This window comes from Podarcis muralis, chromosome Z (assembly GCF_964188315.1).
Source record: "Podarcis muralis chromosome Z, rPodMur119.hap1.1, whole genome shotgun sequence".
NCBI classification, from domain to species: domain Eukaryota; kingdom Metazoa; phylum Chordata; class Lepidosauria; order Squamata; family Lacertidae; genus Podarcis; species Podarcis muralis.
The window spans coordinates 6,077,751-6,092,170 of NC_135673.1; the positions used below are offsets into that span (position 1 = coordinate 6,077,751).

General features: G+C 45.6%; 1 protein-coding gene across 2 annotated transcripts in view; it reads left to right on the plus strand.

The window, feature by feature from the left end:
- Positions 1 to 14,420, plus strand: part of BRINP1 (BMP/retinoic acid inducible neural specific 1) — a 110,234-nt gene that overhangs the window by 80,382 nt on the left and 15,432 nt on the right. For both annotated transcript variants that reach the window (XM_028714628.2, XM_028714627.2), the window contains 3 exons: positions 783 to 888; positions 11,528 to 11,764; positions 12,767 to 12,989. In XM_028714628.2, the coding sequence (XP_028570461.1) occupies positions 783 to 888; positions 11,528 to 11,764; positions 12,767 to 12,989 (566 nt within the window). The remainder of the gene's footprint in view (positions 1 to 782; positions 889 to 11,527; positions 11,765 to 12,766; positions 12,990 to 14,420) is intronic.

Consider the following 14,420-nt stretch of genomic DNA (forward strand, 5'->3'; position numbering starts at 1 on the left):
ACACCCAGACCAACCCAGACCTGGACCAACAAGGACAAGTGACTGGGTTTTAATTCTTTGCTGGCAAAGCACTCAGTTACATTGGCACCCAACATGCAAGTGCTATACAACATTCTCCGCTAGCTAGCTGCCAGGGCACACTTTGAGGGTTCCTCCTCAACAGCTGTTCTGACTACTCTCATCACTTTAAGCTCCTCCTCAAGTGTGGAAGCAATGGGGAAGAGGAATTCCCCAGGGGATTCTGGAAACATGACCCCCTCATAGAGAAATTCATGATGTGTAGAAAGTGGACAGGAAAAAAGTTTTCCTCCCTCCCATATAACATGAGCTGAATGAATTTTGTGAAATTTAGGACTCTTAAATGAAAGAACTTCACAGAGGGCAGAGTTAAACTGTGGCATCCTCTCCTACACGTGGCAGTGATAGCCACCAACTTGGAAGGCTTTAAAAGAAGATAAGGCAAATTATTTGAGTAAAAAAAAAATTATTGATGGGTACAAGCCACCATGGCAAGGCTCTCCCTTCACAACTGGAGGCACTAAATGCCTCTGAATACCAGTTTCTTAGAATCACAAATGCGGAGACAACACTTGCCCTCAAGTAATGCATGAGGACTTCCATTAGGTATGCATTTGGCCATCATGAGAACAGAGTGGTAGACCGTATGGGCCTTCTGTTCTGATCCAACAGGCTCTACTTACATACCATTCCCTAGTCTTTACATACTGTTGGCAAAGGAAATGATTTTGCTTGCTTTCTTTTTAAAATCTCTGCTGCTTTAGGTAACCGAAACACGGACAGGCCCATTGGGCTGTAACAGTTACGACAATCTGGACTCTGTGAGTTCTGTCCTTCTGCAAAGCGCTGAGAGCAAACTCCACTTACAAGGTAAGGGAAGAAAGGAGTTGGACTTACTCGCGTCAGTTCCTCTGATCTCCATTCCATTCTCTCTCTGGGATGTTCCATGACCTTTTCCTGAAGTTTTGTAGCATTGATTGAAAATTCCCCACCCTGAATTCACTGCCCTGTTCACATGGAGTAAAAGGGCAATTTCAGTGATATTTTTGCAGGTATTCACCACATTTTTCAGGGGGGCCTCAGGTGGAAAAGCTGTGATTTTTTTGTTTTGTTTCTTTTTTAAAACTTTGACTGCATATACCCTATACATTTAAGGCACCCCTTTAAAAAAAAGTTCACCAGAACTGTAATTTGCCAAGGGTGCTGGGAATTGTGGCCCACGCTTTCTGTGAACCCAAATAATCTGAACTAGGAACCTTTAAGCCCATCCATATTCTGTTTTTTCTTCTCTTTTTTTTTTTTGCTGATGCGTGTTTCTGGTCCTTGTGATAATATAAGGAAAGTTGTGGATGGAATCACTCTCCTCAGCGGTCAATGAATGCAAAGGCAGTGGGACAACTGACACCTAACATGATCTTAGTTTGAAATGTTCGGTTTAGGGTGCAATCCAAACTATCTTTGTGCTGGGCTTGGTTGGTGGTGGTGGATTGGGCCAAGGTGCCCTTCCATCCATTTCTGCTGACCTCTGTCTTTGAAATGATGCCACCATCACTTCACTAATGTGGAGCTCCTCCTTCCACCTGCCTAACACGTAGGCCGATGGAAGTGCCACTGGCTGGTTCCCCAGCAGCAAGAGTCCATCGAAACTCTTGAAACAGAGCATTCTGGCAAGGGGTTGAACAAGCTCAATATCCACTAGATTCTGAGCTAACCCCATGGACATAAGATGGTGGCCTTGATGTGCAGTGATCTGCCTGCCCTGCTTTGCCCTGGAGTCCAAGCCAGCATTGTCAATGGTCAGGGATGACGGGATTTTGCATCCGACAACCTGGAGGGTACAGGTTCTCTGTCCTGGACTATAATAATGACAACATTCCCAGCCAAAGGTTCCAGCCAGAAGCATCCAAAGTTTGGTGATATCCAGTGTGGGGTTTTATATCCGAGGGTCTCTGCAAAATAAATTAGCTGAGCCTGGTTGACTCAGTCAACGAGATTAAGGGGAGGGGGTGTGAAAAAACAACACTGAAGCATTCAGTGAGGATGGTGGTGATTTAAAGTCAGGAGTGGGGCTCCTGTGGCCTTCCAGCTGTTGTTGGGTTCCATCTCCTTTCAACCCCAGCAAGCATAGCTAATAGCTCAGGATTATGGGGACTGTACCCCAACTCTGATGTCATCTTCCAATTGTGACCACAGATAACACTGAAGCATAGATTGGCTAAAGCCTGAATGAATCTACTATAAAAGATCCCTTGCGAATGGTTGCCACCCCTGCCACATATGTTAGAGCTGAGAAGGAATTCTGTTTGAGATCCTGGGAGACTATTGCTCCTCAGAGTAGCAGGAGAAAGGGATGCAGCTCAGTGGTTTACATGCAGAATGTTTCAGGTGAAAGAACAGATAGGGCTTGAAGAGATCCCTGCCTGCAGTCCTGAAGAGCTACTGTCAGTCAGTCTAAACAAGACTGACTCCCTGTAGTACTACTGCATGGCAACTCCCATCATCTCTGGCCATTAAACTCCCAGTATACCTGAAGGAGCGTCTCCACCCCCATCGTTCTGCCCAGACACTGAGGACCAGTGCCAAGGGCCTTCTGGCGGTTCCCTCATTGCGAGAAGCAAAGCTACAGGGAACCAGGCAGAGGGCCTTCTCGGTAGTGGTGCCTGCCCTGTGGAACGCCCTGCCATCAGATGTCAAAGAGATAAACAACTACCTGACATTTAGAAGACATCTGAAGGCAGCCTTCTTTAGGGAAGTTTTTAATGTGTGACATTTTAATGTATTTTTAATCTTTGTTGGAAGCCTCCCAGAGTGGCTGGGGAGACCCAGCCAGATGGGTGAGATACAAATAATAAATTATTGTTATTATTGTTATTATGTTGACTGGGGATGATGGGAGCTGGAGCCCAACAACATATAGAGGATACTATGTGGGCTACCCTAAGTGTGGACTGGTCTAGATAGATCCTGCCCTTGCTAGCAGCTTCCTATGTCCCTACAGCTGTGCTAGATTGACCAACGGGATGTAATTCTGGTTGTGATGGTCCTTTCTCCTCCTTTCCTCCTCCTTACAGACTCTTGCAATTCAGGACAGTAAGTGGTATCTTGGAGATGTTGCTCTTTCCCCTAAACTGTCCTTCAAGCCACAACAGCTTACTGATTCGTGACAGTGGTTTGTGCTTGGCTGCTAATCAGATCAGAGGAGACACATTACCTGTGGCCCTGTAAATAATGCTTAATGAGCTCTTGCAAAGCAGCTGGAGAAGAAAGTCAAAGATCTTAGCTAATTATTCTGAGAGCCACCTTCTCAATTGTAGTGGGGGGGAGAGAGAGGAGAGGAGAGTAAGGCTAAAGCGTAGTTTTAAAGGTCACAGATATATTGTAAGGCACCCATCCTATTCTCCCAGCTAAGTAACCTCTGCTAGTCTTGCTCATACAAAGCTATCTGATAACTGAGTTACACCACTGGCCCATCTTGACTAGTGCTGCTAACAATGATATTCTGAAACCTTTTTCAGTCCTGATGCCTTAACCTGGAGTTCGACATGGGATCTTTGTCATGTTAAGCACACTCTTCCTTCCTCACTCCCAACATTGTCTGCTAGTGTCTTTGCACAGCACTGAATTAAACTGTGTAGTTCACTTCTTCAAGACGTAGTGATGGCTACCAATGTTGTTGTTGATGATGATTATTTCAACAATTTATATACTACTTAATCATAGTAATCTCCAATAGGATTCAACAAATTCATGGAGGATAAGGCTATCAGTTGCTACTAGCCATGGTGGTTTATGTTCTGCCTCCACTGTTGGAGGCAGCATGCCTCTGAGTAACAGTTCCTGAGAAACACAAATGAGGGAGGGGGGTTGTTGCACTTGGGTTCTGTTTGTATGCTTCCGGGAGGAATCTGTTTGGCCGTTATCATAAAAGAATGTTGGAGTAGATGGGCCTTTGTTCTGACCCTGTAGAGGTCTTCTTATGCTCCCTTTCTGTTCTGTGTTGCAGTGGCTCCTTGGTGACCTCTGGCAATGGCCTTTCCCAACCCATCTCTGCTCCTGAGATCCTTAGCTGGAGATGCTAGCCCTCCCACTTTTGAATGTAGGGAGGGAGATTAGACTCTTGGACAATTCTCTTAACTCAAAAACTTCCCATCTTGCTCATCAACAGAAAGGATTGTAGCTTAGTCATCTTTGTGATGTGCAGGTAGGTTATAAACTGAGGGGAAGTTTAAATGAAGACGAAAAAGCTAAAAAGAGTCCTGTGGAATCAGACCAAAGGCTAATTTCAAGTAGGAAGAAACTGTATCCCCAGATGTTGTTAGACTACATTTTCACTTATCCCAGCCATTAGCTTGGTCTGGCTGGAGTTGCTGTCCACTAGCATCTAAAATCATATCTGTAGTGGTTGCAATCATGGCAGTTAGCCATAGCAAGTATGTTAAGAGTAAATAGAGGATGAATGATAGTATGAATGACTACAGCAGCAACCCACTCAGGCCTTGTTTGGATTACACTGTGAATCAAGACTGCCAGTTTGGATTCCTTTTGTTATTACTAAAGAGCAATGTGGTCGTATGATACCATCAATTGGGTTGTCAGGTTTCAGGGTTAGATCTGAAGGCTTGACCTTCTCTGGGTCTCAGTGGGGAACAGTTAGATTTCATGGTGATGTGTTTGAATCAAATGGGACAGTTTTTGTTGGGCTTTGGAGTATTTGCCATTCTTGACACACCCTCCAGTCCATCCAGAGACACCAAACTCACAGCTTAAATTCTAGCAAAATTGGGTTGAAGCAATGGCACTTGCTAGAAGGGCAATGTTCTGTCCCGAGGAGCAGAGTCACCTCTTTTAGGGTAAAGTCAAGATAGATTAGGCAGGATTACAGAAGGCCCCAAACCCTGGCCTTTCAGGACCCTGAACAAATCACTGGCACATGCTGGCCAGGAACTCGCCGAAGGACAGTTATCTCAGTGCCACTCATAGGCCTTATAAAGATTAGCTGGTCTGGACCTGATGGTAACCCTGCCCTTGTTGTTTCTCAAAGGGTCATTGCCTGATTCTGTAGCAGCTGGCTCTGATATTGTTAAAATGGATTGTTAAAATGCTTTCTGGATTGTAGGATTTTGACAAAGCTTTGCCTTCTAGCCTGGAAGCTCCTGGAGTGGGAGGGGGGCAGACAATGGCTCCCCACATGATTCATCCTTTCCTTCTGAGTCTTCTTTGAGTCTGGGGGTGGGGTGGGATTGAAACCAGAGTGCATGGCATCCAGGTGCCACTATTGTTGTTATTTAGTCGTTTAGTCGTGTCCGACTCTTCGTGACCCCATGGACCAGAGCATGCCAGGCCCTCCTGTCTTCCACTGCCTCCCGCAGTTTAGTCAAACTCATGCTGGTAGCTTCAAGAACACTGTCCAACCATCTCATCCTCTGTCATCCCCTTCTCCTTGTGCCCTCCATCTTTCCCAACATCAGGGTCTTTTCCAGGGAGTCTTCTCTTCTTATGAGGTGGCCAAAGTATTCGAGCCTCAGCTTCAGGATCTGTCCTTCCAGTGAGCACTCAGGGCTGATTTCCTTCAGAATGGATAGGTATGATCTTCTTGCAGTCCATGGGACTCTCAAGAGTCTCCTCCAACACCATAATTCAAAAGCATCAATCCTTCAGCGATCAGCCTTCTTGATGGTACAGCTCTCACTTCCATACATCACTACTGGGAAAACCATAGCTTTAATTATATGGACCTTTGTCAGCATGGTGATGTCTCTGCTTTTTAAGATGCTGGCTAGGTTTGCCATCGCCTTTCTCCCAAGGAGCAGGCATCTTTTAATTTCATGGTTGCTGTCACCATCTGCAGTGATCATGGAGCCCAAGAAAGTAAAATCTCTCACTTCCTCCATTTCTTCCCCTTCTATTTGCCAGGAGGTGATGGGACCAGTGGCCATGATCTTAGTTTTTGTTTTTTTTTATGTTGAGCTTCAGACCATATTTTGCGCTGTCCTCTTTCACCCTCATTAAAAGGTTCTTTAATTCCCCCTATTAGGTGCTGCTGAAATCCTTCCTGACACAACCAAGATCCTAATGTACCCTAATCTACTAGGTCCCAGACCCTGCCCCCATGACTCAAAGTCTCAGCTGAATCTGTGGGGAACATTTGGAATAACAGAAACTCTTTGGGCATTCTGTAGTATATTACAGGTTTCATTAACAGCTTGAGGACTGCCTCTTCCTTTATGCTCCTGTTGCATAATGCCAAATGCTACAAAGAAGTGTTACACTCAGAGATTTTGTCCATGTTTTAAAGGCAGGGGTATTGTTCTTGTACAATAAGCATTAGTATTATTGCATTTATATCCCACCATTCCTCCAAGGAAATCAGGGTTGGACACATGGTTCTCCCACTCCCCATTTTATTCTTTGTGACAATCCTGTGAGGTAGGTTATACTGAGAGATGGTGACTGGTTTGAGGTTACCCAGGGAGCTTCATGGCTAAGTGCAGATTTGAACCCTGCTCTTCCAGGTCTTAGTCCAGCACTCTAACCATTGCACCATAGTGTCTTCCATCAGCCCTAACCCCTATCAGCCGCAGCCAGCATGGCAAATGGTCAGTGATGATATGAGTTAGAGTCCAGTGACATTGGGTGGATAGCATGCTGGCTCACCCTGTTATACTGCTTCCTTGAGGTGCCTTTTTCTAAGCTAACTTGCCTAGTGCTGTTTTGCTGATGCTGAATCTTTAAGTTCTCAAAATGTGGAGGGGGGGGGGAGTAGGGAAGGAGGGAGATGGGGGGAGAGAGAAGAGATGGAAGCTACTTAAGGATTATAACTCCCAGCTCAATTCAGTAGGATCTGCAGGTGCTAGACATGTCCTTTTCTTGTGAGGAAAAAAGGAAAAAGATCGTGACCTGAATCTGCTGCCATGGCCCTCCCCTTTCCTGCTGTGTCCCATATATCATTCCTATTGACTGCAGTGCTATGTTTATCCTCTCTGACAGCTGCCACTGCTCCCCTCTTGCTTGAAAATTGGGTCAGACAAAACTGGGTGATTCACTGCCATTGGGCAAGGAGTTCTAATCTGGACAGGCAGCCCAGAAGACAGTGGCCTGTTTTCTATGAATCATTATGACCAATATGAACAAGCGGGTCCTTCAACAAAATGTTGCAGCATTTTCTCACCTCCTTATCAGAGTGCTTCTGCTCAGGGTTCCAGCCAGCTAGCCACAGATTCTCCAGTCTGAAGATCTCATTGTTGTTGTTGTCTATAACTTCTTCAAACACGGTTTAACTGTACACCAGCACACCAACTGTGCTGATACCTCCCTCCTGTTCTTTGGTGCCCACATTCCTGGTGGCACCTGTCACCAGAACTTGCTATTGGAGAGATCATAATTATCTACATCTGGCTCTCTGTCTGAAGAGCTCATAGAGGCATCCCATTTTTATTCTCATAACAACCCTGTAAGGTAGGTTTGTGTGAGAAAGTATCACCCCTGGTGCAGTGGTGGCTGGTGTTAGTTGGAACTGCTAGGGTTAGAATTCCTACCTGCTGAATTCTACAAGGGGCAACACTGAGACTAAGGAAGAGGAGGCTGTCAGTCAGAGCGACCCTCCTATACAGGTTGTTAGGTAGGAAGGCAGGCAGGTGAGAGGGAAGTGCTGGCTGAGGGCAGACTGTGATTGATAGGGCAGTGCCCCATTTGCCATATGGCCCAGCCTCTACTGCCTTGCAGTCAGGATTTGAACCTCAGCCTTTCTTATCCTCACTTTGTAGCATTTCTGTTCTATTCTACCTACCTCTGTCTCATACACTGCTGAGCATCTGTCGGATTCTGTAGCAGCTAGTAAGACTTAGTCCAGAATTCTTTTTGTTTTGGAATGAGTACTATATAAGGCATTTTATTTATGTATTTATTTTAAAATTGTGCTCCTTTCATCCTTTTTAACCCCCTTCTTCACTGGCTATTTGTGTCCTGGCTGCATTTACAGTAGCCATGGTCCCTATTCCTGTTGGGTGCCCCATCTGCTCAGTTTTTACCTACTTTTGTCTTCTTCTTTTCATCTCTCTCCCCCCACCCACCCAAGATGCTAGATTGAGGGGGTGAACTATTGCCCTCACTCTGATTTGGCTTCAGGCAGCGTGGAGGCCAAATTATTGCTGGCTTGCAGAGGAGCGAGTTGCTCCACTTTGTCCTCGCAGCAACTCTGCAAGACTGAGAAATAATGACTAGCAGCTACACAGAATCATAATGGAGCCAAATCAGACTGAAGGCAAACATGCCTGCTCTTCGTCTGGGTAAGATAATGGGGTACCCAGCAGGAGCTGGATATTTATTTACTAAGTTAAAATCCCACCTTTCCTCTAGAAAACTCAAGCTACCCAGTTCTCCCTCTCTCTATTTTATCATTGCAAGGACCCTGTGAAAGCAGGTGAGATGGTGAGATGGCGACTGTCCCAAGGCCACTCAGTTAGTTTTTTGGCCAAGTGGGGATTTGATACTGGTTTCCCAGTCCAGCACATTAATCAGTAAGTGGGATAGACACATAAGTCCCATTCACAGCCTGCCTGCCCTCATGAAAATTAACAAAAGGGGAAGTGGGCTGTTCACAGACAGCAAACATGGTTGTGAATTTTGCCTGGCCAGGGGTGCGGTGGATTTCAGCTGAGCCTTTTCCAGTTAAGGTTTTTGCCAACCTCTCTAGGTCACTAAAGTAATGCCTCCCAGGGACATGCTCAAACTCTAGGATGCACCCACAACTGTCCTCTCCTTTTTGACCAGCTCCACCATGTGAATCCTGACTTCTTTCCCCCTCTCCTCTGGTGGGCTGGCAGCTTTAGAAAAGTGCCATGCAGAACCACAATGGCACAAACTGGATGGGTGACTGACCAGCCCACCTTCTGTATGCCTGTAGTTCACTGGGGCTTATTGGTGTCTCAGACTCATTTTTAATCTGCCAGCCTGAAAACCCCAGACTTTGACGTTGAGGCCAGACAAATCTGGGTAAGGGAATTATCATAAAGGATTCACTTTCTGTACTGCTTCCCATGCTGCCAGAAACTGACGTGAGTCTGACAAGCAGAACTGATCAGGTGTGAGGAAACAGCTGGGAATCCTCCTGGAGCCTCTGGCTCACAAACAGAAAGCTGCAGAATATGATCTAAAGAGAGCTAATGGAAATATATGTATTGTGTGTGTAGGCCTGCACAAGCCTTGGGCCAGACAGGGGGATTTTGGCTCCACACAGAGACCTTGGAAGCACCAACTTGTATTCTTATTCCTTGACCCACATGTCCCATGGAAGATGGAGAATGCCTGTTTTCTCCTGCCCTGGAGGGTAGTATTTGAACCCATGGATTCAAGTTACAAGAAAGGAGATGCCGGTGGAACATCAGGAAGAACAGCAAGAGCTGTTAGGGAGTAGAACAGACACCCACAAGAGATGGTGAACTCTCCTTCCTTCAAAGTTTTAAAGCAGAGGTTGGATGGGCATTTGTCATGGATGCTTTGGTTGAGGTTCCTGCATTTCAGGGGGTTGGACTAGATGACTCTTGGGGTCCCTTCCACTTCTACAATTATGTGCAGTGGCATTGCAGCATTTCCTGGCACCTGGGGTGTGTGCTGGGCAGGGCACTAAGGGCAAATGGAACCCGCCGTGCCAGTTCACCCCTTAACGCTGACACTACCAAGCAGGTGTGCACTGGGTGGAGTGTGTAGAGTTCACATAGCCTGCCACGCCAGCCCATTTCTCGCCACCGGAGCTAAGCAGAGTCGTGCTGCACCACCTGCCTGCCCAGCCAGCCAACGTGGGGGCTGGGGACATGCCAGCCAGGTGGGGCGGAACAGGGATCCCTGTGTGGGAGCGCCTTGTTTGTGTCCTTTCAATGTGCACCTGGGGCTAGTCCCCTCCTAGCCCCAGCCCCATGCCCATGATTCTGTGAGTCTATGAAAACAATGCTGACAAAACCAGGGCATTCTCCATTCATTCATATGTCAGTGAATGATGAAAGCAAAGTCCATGAGTGCAGGTGGCATTTTCCCTTCATAGTTGCAGGCTAGTATTTCATCCTCTGCATCAGCAGTGAGGAACCATTTTCAGCCTGAGGGCCACATTCCCTTTTGTGGAGCATGCTAGGGGCCACATCCCAGGCCATCAGAGGGAAAAGTGGCTGGAGCAACAAATGTAAGTGTTGCCTTTGTACAGTAAGCTACTTTCTACACACACTCACACCCAACTCTATGTCCTCCATCCAGACAAGCAAGGGGCATGGTCTGAGCTGCTCTGAGGGCATATTCCAGCCAGGAAAACAAAATACTTGAGGAAGTGTGAAAAGGGGCCAGTGAGGGTTGTGGCCTGGGGAGACTCCTGAGGGCCAGAGGGAGAGGGCAGGCATACCACATTAACCCCCCCCCCCAAGCAAGAGGTGTTCCTACCCCTGCTTAACATTTTTCATCCTGCCCTTCTGCCAAGGAACTCAAGGCATTTTTGCAAAGGTTCTGTTCTAGGGCTCCACACACAAGGAAAAATGCGGAAAGTCAGGAGCCCCTGAAACACACACACGCCTGCAAGGCAGAGGGCTGCTTACTGGGGTCCGGGGAGGTCGTGTGGGGGTTCTTGGATGCTGTGTGACCCTCTTTCTCTCTTCCCAAAGCCTGGTAAGGGAGGAAAACCAGCTGGGTGTACAGGTGAGAAATAAATGAAGAGCATTTACTTATTTTTTACCCCAACCACATAAGGCCGCAAACGTGTAAGTAAAGCAAGTGCCAATTGGGGGCTTACTGTAGTCTGATCCATTCAGAAGTGAACCTTCCTAATTCACACTTTCCAAAACAATATGTGGTGAATGTATAGCAGCCTTAGGAAATGCCTTGATTTTTGACCTTGAGCCAGAGTAGATGCAAGTCTACCTGCCTTGCAGCCTGACGCCTTCCATTGCTAGCATCGCTATACAGAGTGGACAGAAAGGCATTTGAACTGGACACTCTCCTTTTATATCCATTTGTGTTTGATGTTCTAAATGGTGCCTTCTAGAGCTTCATATGTCACAGCATAACCTTATAGTAGCTGGCTGATGTGATAAGATTTTCAACTCAGCAGAATCCAAGCTGAACTACCCTCAGTTTTCCGTGCCCTAAATTCCTTGCTTATACTGTAATCTCACGGTAAGGTTTTGCTGCCACTAGCCACAATCCCTGAACTGCTAATAAATTAAAATAAATAAATAAATAAAAACACAAATAGAACCCATACGCCACTCCTTCTAATAGCAAACTCAAGTGACTTGAGTGCCTATCATTTTGGAAGCAGAATGTGGGAGCACCTAAAAAGAAGGTGGCAGGTTCTACATATGCAGGAGTGTCCATAGGTACAATGAAGTATGCATGTTTGCAATTAAAAAGGAAACAAATGAATGAAACAAGACAAAGACCTGTCAGCTTCCAGGATATTCAGAATGTTGAGGGTTGAGTTGGACCTTGAATTTTTACTGTCTCTTTTCTTACGCTCAATTATTTTCGATAGGCCTCCAGCTAATCTTTCCTCAGTATTTACAAGAGAAATTTGTGCAGTCAGCATTGAGCTACATAATGTGCAACGGAGAGGGAGAATATATATGCCGAGACAGCCAGTGTGGATGTCAGTGTGCAGAAGAATTCCCACAGTGCAACTGTCCCATCACCGACATTCAGATCATGGAATACACCTTGGCCAACATGGCAAAATCTTGGACAGAAGCCTACAAAGACCTGGAGAATTCAGGTAATGAAGAGGAAAGGAGAAGGTGGTTTTCAAAGGCATTGCATATTAAAACTACCCTATACCAGGCCCAGATATTTGCCCAGCTGGCTGTGTATCATCTGCTCCAACTGACAGCAGCTTATCTAGGGCAGATATAGTCAACAAGACTATGAGTATCCACCGTGGTGCCCTCCAAATGCTGTTGAACTACAGCTCCTATCATCCCTGACCTGCAGTGCTGTAAGGGGTTGATAGGAGTTGAAATCAAACAACTTCTGGATGGCCACAGTGTCCCCAATCCTGGTCTAGGAAATGTATTCTGCACATACTAAAGGAAATATGAGGAACCTATGGCCTTCCAGATGCTGTTAGATGACAAATCCCATCAGCCATGGCCACTGGCAATATTGGATGTGGGTAATGGGATTTGTAGTCTAATGGCATCTGGAGGGTGTCATGTTGGCTTCCCATTCTCTATGGTTTCAGGCAGAGATATCTTCCATCACCTGGTTCCTGGTCATTTTAACTCATGGATGGGGGACCTTGATTTCAACTTGAGGGCCACATTCTATTCTGGGCAAACCTACCACTAGTGATAGGCAGCACCACTGGCAAATCCAGGCTTGGGGGGAAATGTGAGATTTACCTTCGTATACCCCCCCCACACACACACCATCTATCCATCCAGGCAAGCAAGAAGCATTATCAGAGTTCTTGGGCAGTTAGCAGGTCAAAATACTAAAGGAGAGTATGAAGTGAGGATAGTAGGGGATGTAGCCTGGGGAATGTCCCAAGCGGTAGATTTCCCACCCCTGTTTTAACTGGAAATGCCAGGAACTGAACCTGGGACCTCACACATGCAATATATGGGCTCTACCAATAATTTCATATTCTCCCCAAAGTTTGCCAAACTATAAAAAATAATAGAAAATTAAAGAGGGCATAATGCTACCCCCCCAAAAAAACAACAACTCCGCCCTTTCTCTGTTCTTGGCTTTATATGTGTCTTTGTGTATTTCACAGACGAATTTAAATCTTTCATGAAGAGGCTACCTAACAACCATTTCCTGACCATTGGAAGTATCCACCAACACTGGGGGAATGACTGGGACCTTCAGAACCAGTACAAACTCCTGCAGAGTTCCATGGAGACCCAACGCCAGAAGATCCAGCGCACTGCCCGCAAGCTTTTCGGCCTCAGTATCCGTTGCCGGCACAACCCTAATCACCAGCTGCCGCGAGAAAGGTACTGGTCATCCTTATTTATGTAAGGGGTGATATACTGTATTTAGAGAATGCTTGATCCATGCATTAAGAGTTCAACATGCTTATTGTATATCACTTTCTGTGTAAGAAGGGTGCACATCTTTTTTTTATTTGCTCAGACATTTCAGTAAACAAAAGTAGCAGGAGAGACAACTGCTCTTTCTTTCCTCATCTGAGCATTGGTGCAAATTCGGCAAGACTCCAGCTCTCTCTATAGCCCTCTATGCTTACTTGAGCATAAGGGAGACAAATTCAATTCACTTCCCATTTAAGCATGAACCTACGTAATACTCACTTTGCAAAACAGTACATGAACTGAAACAATGCCATGCTTTTAAATTCACAGTTCTCAAAATTTTACAGTGTTGTTCTCCAGCCAAGTAATGAACAGGTAACTCTCATTTTACACTTACTTTACTTACATGACCACAGCTTTGTGCAGGTATGTGGAGGCAGGGAGTGTGGGAGGGAAAGTAAGTAAGTAAGTAAGTAAGTAAGTAAGTAAGTAAGTAAATGGGTGGGTGGGTGGGTGGGTGGGTGGGTGGGTGGATGGATGGATGGATGGATAGAGAACTGTGGAAACCCACTCTCCATTTATTTCCCCCATACACCTGCACAAAGCTGGGACTCTGGCAGCATCTCAGAGCCCTCTTGCCACATTCCCAAAACTTGATAAGCAATGCCCACTGCTTTGGAAATGAGGCTCAAGGGTTCTGTCAGGGTCCTAGAGCTCTCCTGTCTCCTTCCCAAAGTTGGGCAAGTGCTTACTGGGATTTGGGGTTATGGCAGAAGGGCCCTGAGAAACTGCCAGAGCTCTTGATCTGCCTTCCCTGGGCTCCTGGCTTTATGTGTTTTTTCTTGTATGTTTGGACCCCCAGAACCGAATGCTTGAGTAAGATGAGAGTTACCTGTACACAGAAATGCATACACTGGGTTAAAGTGTGCATCTGTTAGTGAAAGTAACATAAGAAAGAAGATTTATGTAAGGAAAATGCTTTGCAAAAATGCTTAGATTATGCAAAATTGTATAAAAATGTATGTATTACGAGAAATTCACACCAAAATTATACATTTTCATGAGGACTTTTTTTAAAAAAAACCTCAGAAAGTGATGCGGATTTGTGGTAAAATGATCTTAAAAATGAGAAATGGAGAGAAACTGAAATTGTAAGATTTGCCTAATCTTCCTTTGAGGAGAAAATTGTGGTTTGTCTAGTAATCCAAAATGATATTTGTGAATCCTTGTCCACAGGGCAAGAAATCAGTCTGTACAAAACTGCACAGATTAGAGATAATTGCACACAATATGTATACATTACTGGAAATAATACTGCAAAAATTCATTATGTTAGGGGGAATTGTTTGCGACAATGTGTGGAATAGGAGCAATGTGTATGCAAGTGCCTATGGA